The sequence below is a fragment of the Cannabis sativa genome, chromosome 3 (genome assembly GCF_029168945.1).
Source record: "Cannabis sativa cultivar Pink pepper isolate KNU-18-1 chromosome 3, ASM2916894v1, whole genome shotgun sequence".
Lineage (NCBI taxonomy): Eukaryota > Viridiplantae > Streptophyta > Magnoliopsida > Rosales > Cannabaceae > Cannabis > Cannabis sativa.
The window spans coordinates 71954120-71959668 of NC_083603.1; the positions used below are offsets into that span (position 1 = coordinate 71954120).

Genomic DNA, 5549 nt, shown 5'->3' on the forward strand with positions numbered 1-5549 from the left:
CTTTTTTCTGTTCTCAACTTCTCCTATTTGTAGACCCTATTTTTTCCAATAAAATTATTATATTTTTTTTTTCCTGTAACGTAAAGGATGAGTAAAAATAGGGGAGTGGGGAGTTGAGATCCTATTTTCTCTCTATTTGACTGATATTTATTTTTTATTATTATTATTATTTTAAAAACCAATAATAAAATAATAATAAATTTATTGATTCCTCTTCTTCTTTTTTTTTTATCGTTCAACAGATGCCCCCTCAAGCAAGTGCATGTCATTTATGTACACACATCTTGCTTGAGAATTTTGTATTTTATTTTGTCTGACCTACTTTTATTGTGCAGTATGTCTAATTCTAGGGGACTTGGCTCTCAATGAGCTCCGAACAATTTAGGAAGAGAAATAGAGATTGGACCATCTTATCGACGCTCCATTTCATTGAATGAAGTAAAAGCATCCAATGATCATCAAGATCCTGTTTCTTTGTGTAAGATTGAAGATGTAATCTCGGGTGACTTACAATATAATTCTTCGCTTGATGATAATGTTGTCCAGCACACTCGAGGCTTTGGTCCCAATTTCCAAGCTAAAGTTCTTGGGGATATTGACAATAAACAGGATGCTGATATGGATTACCAAGTCACTGTGGACTTTTATCCAAGCCTTCATCGTGTTTTAGCAGAGAAAAAGGCCAATAACAATTTTTTCTTTCATGGACATGCTGTATTTGCGACATATCTTATTGAATGGACAGACCTTATTTTGCGCACAAATCGAGATACTTTGAATCACGCTAGAATTTATGGAGCTGTTTATATATCGAGATATCCATTCAATTATGAGAGATCTGTATGGCGAGCTTTTTCTGAACTCTGGGGTCCTCTGTCTAACACATTTCATCATAGCAGCGGTGAGATGGGAATATCTCTGTATGATTTGAAGGTTATTGGAGGGTTACCTATTTTAGGAATTCCTTATGAAGAGTTCATACCTCTTAACAAAAAATTGGTTGGTGTCACTCCATATCATTCTACTACTGCAGAGGTTTTAAGGTTCCACACTCAAATTTATAATTATTTGAAGAGTGTCAAATTTATGCCAAAACAAATGATATAAATGTATCTTGGGAGCAGTGGATAGAATTTTTCTATAGACGGAAAAAGATGTTTCAAGGTGTGAGACAAAACTCGACTTGTGAGGCCATTGGAGAAGACGGCCAAAGGAAAGGTAAATCAAAAGTTAATCTTCATTCTATTCCATTGAACATTTCAAAAGACGGTAGTCTTGCAGCCTTTCTGTCTTTATGGCTAAGTCGTTTTGTTTTTCCTACTAAGGGCTCCAACATTAGACCTGAAACTTTTTATACGGCTTCAATGATGGCCCACGGACACAAAGTTTCACTTGCACCCTCTGTTTTGGGATACATTTATCGAGCTTTGTATGATTCATCCATACATGGCCAGGGGCGAGGTCAAGCCTTCTTACCTATGCATTATGTGATAGGTTGGTTAGCCGAGCATTTTCGCCATCTCTATAGTGGTTGGGATCTTATGGCTCTTCCTCATTTAAGTAAGTATGTCGGGATCCCTGCTGAACGCCGAAGCATGAATGGGGCTAGACATATTTTAAGGGGAGAGGATTATGTTATGCATCGGCCATATTCATTTCCCATGGAGAAAGATCTAGACTTTCTGGATAATGAAGATTTATCTGATGAGAAATTTGAGTTACTGATTTCTATGCGTTCTTCTTTGCTACCCGTAAGAGTGGGTAATGATGCATATTTAGAACCTTATTATCCTAACAGATTTGCTCGCCAGTTTGGTTTCGATCAAGGTGTGCCCTCAGATAAGTTTTGTCTGAGTATTCCTAGGAGGAGGCAATGTGGAATAAGCGAAATCGCTAAAGCTTGGGTTTTAATATTAAGGAGAAATACTGGCATCCACTTTCACATTCCTAGGACTCTCCGTATGGGTCAATGCACGTGGTGGTACTGTCGTTGGTGGTTGAGGAGTTGCATTCCATACTTGGGGAAATCTGTGAAGGCCATTCATTCAACATTGTCCAAGCAACCATTCAAAGAAGAGGAGTCAAATTATGTGATCAAAGACATTCGCTTACTTTACTCCAACCCTGAAGAAGTTTTTGAGAGATGTCCTCCCCAACATAATGAATTTACTGGCGCCAACTATGCTGATACTGAGTCGGACATTGGATCAGAAAATGTCCATTCCTTAGTCCCACATTTCAAACAAAAGAAACGTGCGAAGCATGACGAGTATAGTCGTATTGAAGATGTCTTCTTCCCACTAACTTAGAGTTCAGAAATGCCACCATCTGATACTTGCTTCGGAGCTTCTAGCTCTAGGGATGAACAACTTATCGACTTTGGTGGGTCTGATGATTATGTTAACAAAGGATTTGACAGTGAGGCATTGCCTGCAGAGCCGACCATTCCACCAGAACCGATTGTCTCAGCAAAGACGGGTACTCCATCATCACTTGTTCCTTCAGATTTGCTTATTCCTCGACCGAACCCGGTGTTGACAGTGTCAGCTTCAGCAATCACCAACTCAGACTTGAATGAGCATACCAAAAAGTTTGTGATTGAATGCATGAAAGACATTCTTCATTTGTCATCTTCTCCTCTGACCACATCAGACATTTCAAAACATCGTGCTGACGTGAGTATGCAACTCGACGTGTTGAGTACTCTTTGCGGGCATTATAAATGTGGTTTCGCAGAGGTTGCATGGTTCACTGACTTTGTCAATGATTTGCTCAATGCCCAAGAAATGTCTCTTGCTTCTGCTCAAATTATTGAGAATGCCCTTAGTCTTGATGAATCTCTTATCATGGATATTCTTCGTCGTGATAAGGATAATTTGGCAGTTATAGATCATTTGTCCATATCTGTTACTAACAAGACAAAGGATTTTGAAGATTTTAAAGCAAAGGAAGTAGAGATTATTGCAGCGGAACTAGCCATACAACAACGACGAGCTGAGTTCGAAGCCGATAAAGCATCGTTTGAGGTAGACCTTTCTAGTCTCAAAGATTTCTTGAAGGAGCAACAACATCTCGCTGAGGAGATAAGTCGGTCAAAGGACCAAGCTAGTGTAGAAAAATTCCATGAAGCTGAGAGAGCGAAAGCAACACTCAAGATTCAAGAAGAAGAAATCCAGAGGAGACTCGGCGCTTTGACTTTATTTCTCCAGATGGACTGAAGATCTTACAACTTTGCTTCTAAAACTTTTTAGCTTTAGTTTTAGTTTTAGTCTTTGTTAGCCCTTTTTTTTGTTTATTAGCCTTGAGGACTAATAGTATTTTGTCATTTAGACCTTTTAGAATTTTGACTCCTTTGTTGGGAGGAATAAAGAATATTTATTTTTTTTATTTTGTGGCTGCATCCAATTTTTGTTCAGATTGCCTACGTACCCTTTTAAGGGATCAAGCCGTTCGTAGTTCTTTACATTTTTTTTTGAGGAGATAACTTTTTTTTATTTTGTGTGGCTGGGCCTAGTTATAAACTAGATTGCCTACGTACCCGGAGTGGGATCAAGCCTTACGTAGTTCATTGCACACTCGTTTTTTTTTTTTTTTGTTTAAGTGCGCTGTCTAGCCTATTTAGAGAAGTAATCTGTGATGGCCAAAATATACTTATGGACTTTAGAAGAGGGTGGCGTAAAAGGACCAATGACGTCCATTCCCCATGTTTCGAAAGGCCATGACAGTATAGAAGGATGAAGTGGTTGAGGGGGTTGGTGGATGAAATCTCCATGTAATTGGCATGACTTACAACACTTAGCGAAATTAATCGCATCTTGAACCATAGTAGGCCAATAGTAACCCAATCGCTTTAATTGAGCCGACAATTTTGGGCCGGCTTGATGGGCGCCACATGTACCGGCATGAGTCTCTTGAAGTGCATGTGCTGCTTCTTCTATCGAGAGGCATCTCAATAATATCCCATCGAATGAACGCTTGTACAATGTGTCATTAAAGACCACAAATCGAGGCGCTCTTCTTCTTACATCCACTCTTTTCTTCAAGTCTTCTGGCAAGACTCCGTTTTGGATGTAGTCTTTGATTGGCTGACGCTAGTCATTTTCATTCGCACTATCCAGGAAAGTTATCAGGTTGACTGTATTTCCTTCTTCAACTCTTTCCGTAGATTGGGATAATACATGGCGTTCCCCTATGGTAATTTGAATATCCCTTTCTTCAGGAAGTGTTAGTGATGCAGCTAAATTAGCCAATGCATCAGCTTTACCATTTTTTGATCTGGGGATGTGATTTAGAGTTATTTCTTGAAATTGGCCAAGCAAATATTTAGCCTTTTCATGATAAGGAACTAAATTCTCATGCTTGACCGCAAATTCACCACTCATTTGTTTAATAACCAAAAGAGAATCACCAAATACCTCCAATGATTGTATTTTCATTTCGAGTGCAACTTCGAGGCCGATAACTAATGCTTCATATTCTGCTACATTATTTGTGCATATAGCTAGAATATGGAAAGAATAAGGTAGCAGGCCTCCTGACGGTGTCACGAAGACAATTCCTGCACCTGCCCCACTACTTCTTGCTGCCCCATCAAAATATAATTGCCACGATGAAGTATCAACTGTGAAGACTTCTTCGTCCGGGAGATCCTCTCGCAACTCCATATCATCTGGAATTGGGTGTGCTGCCAGAAAATCAGCCAAAGCTTGTCCTTTTGTTGCTTTTTGCGGGACAAAGTTGATTTCAAATTCTGATAGCATCATGGACCATTTGGCAAGTTGTCCAGACAACACGGGCTTGGATAGGATATATCTTAGAGGGTCAGCTTTTGACACTAAAGTCACAGGATGTGAGAGCAAATAGTGTTGTAGTTTTGTGACAGCAAAGATTAAAGCCAAGCACACTTTCTCAATTGGAGGGTAGTTTTGTTCTGCCCCTACTAAAGTTCTACTTAGGTAGTAAAGAGCAACTTCTTTTCCCTCCTCATTGTTTTGTGCCAGCATGGCTCCCAAGGAGCGGTCGAGTGAAGTGATATATAATATCAATGACTTTCCTAAGATTGGAGCTCTCAACACTGGCGGGTGCAACAGGTACTTCTTAATGCTTTCAAAAGCATTTTGGCATGCCTCATCCCAAATAAATGGGACATTTTTCTACATCAACCGCGAAAAGGGTTGACATCTACCAAACAGGTTTGAGATGAATCTTCGAATATATGCAAGTTTTCCCTGTAGTCCACGTAGTTGACGTAAATTACGCGGGGGAGGCATTTCCAAAATTGCTCTGATCTTTGCAGGGTCGATTTCAATTCCTCGATGTCTGACAATAAACCCGAGGAACTTTCCCAATGTTACTCCAAATGCACATTTTAAAGGATTCATCTTGAGATTGTGTTGCCTAAGTCTGTCAAAGACTCGTTTTAAATCGTCAAGATGATTCGTCCTTTCTTTTGTTTTGACCACTAGATCGTCGACATAACATTCGACAGTATTGTGCATCATGTCTTCAAAAATTGTGGTCATTGCTCTTTGGTAGGTTGCCCCTGCATT

General features: G+C 39.6%; 2 protein-coding genes across 2 annotated transcripts; one reads left to right on the forward strand and one right to left on the reverse strand.

The window, feature by feature from the left end:
• The first annotated feature begins 242 nt into the window (after nt 1-242).
• LOC133036265 (uncharacterized) lies at nt 243-2309 on the forward strand. Its single transcript, XM_061112799.1, has 3 exons — nt 243-258; nt 386-1035; nt 1125-2309. The coding sequence occupies exons 1-3, from the start codon at nt 243-245 to the stop codon at nt 2307-2309; spliced, it is 1851 nt and encodes a 616-aa protein (XP_060968782.1).
• A 1305-nt stretch (nt 2310-3614) lies between these two features.
• LOC133036266 (uncharacterized) lies at nt 3615-5003 on the reverse strand. The gene is made up of 2 exons (XM_061112800.1): nt 4179-5003; nt 3615-4091 (listed from the first exon to the last, which is right to left on the reverse strand). Exons 1-2 carry the CDS (start codon nt 5001-5003, stop codon nt 3615-3617), a joined length of 1302 nt encoding a protein of 433 aa, XP_060968783.1.
• Nucleotides 5004-5549: the final 546 nt, after the last annotated feature.

Excerpts from the sequence above, each read along its gene's own strand:
- LOC133036265 (XM_061112799.1), top strand. Across the intron at positions 1,036-1,124 it reads ATCATTCTACTACTGCAGAG|TGGATAGAATTTTTCTATAG; the intron begins GTTTTAAGGTTC and ends TCTTGGGAGCAG.
- LOC133036266 (XM_061112800.1), bottom strand. The coding sequence starts at position 5,003 with ATGCTGGCACAAAACAATGAGGAGGGAAAAGAAGTTGCTCTTTACTAC. Across the intron at positions 4,092-4,178 it reads TTACCATAGGGGAACGCCAT|CGTCAGCCAATCAAAGACTA; the intron begins GTATTATCCCAA and ends GAAAATGACTAG.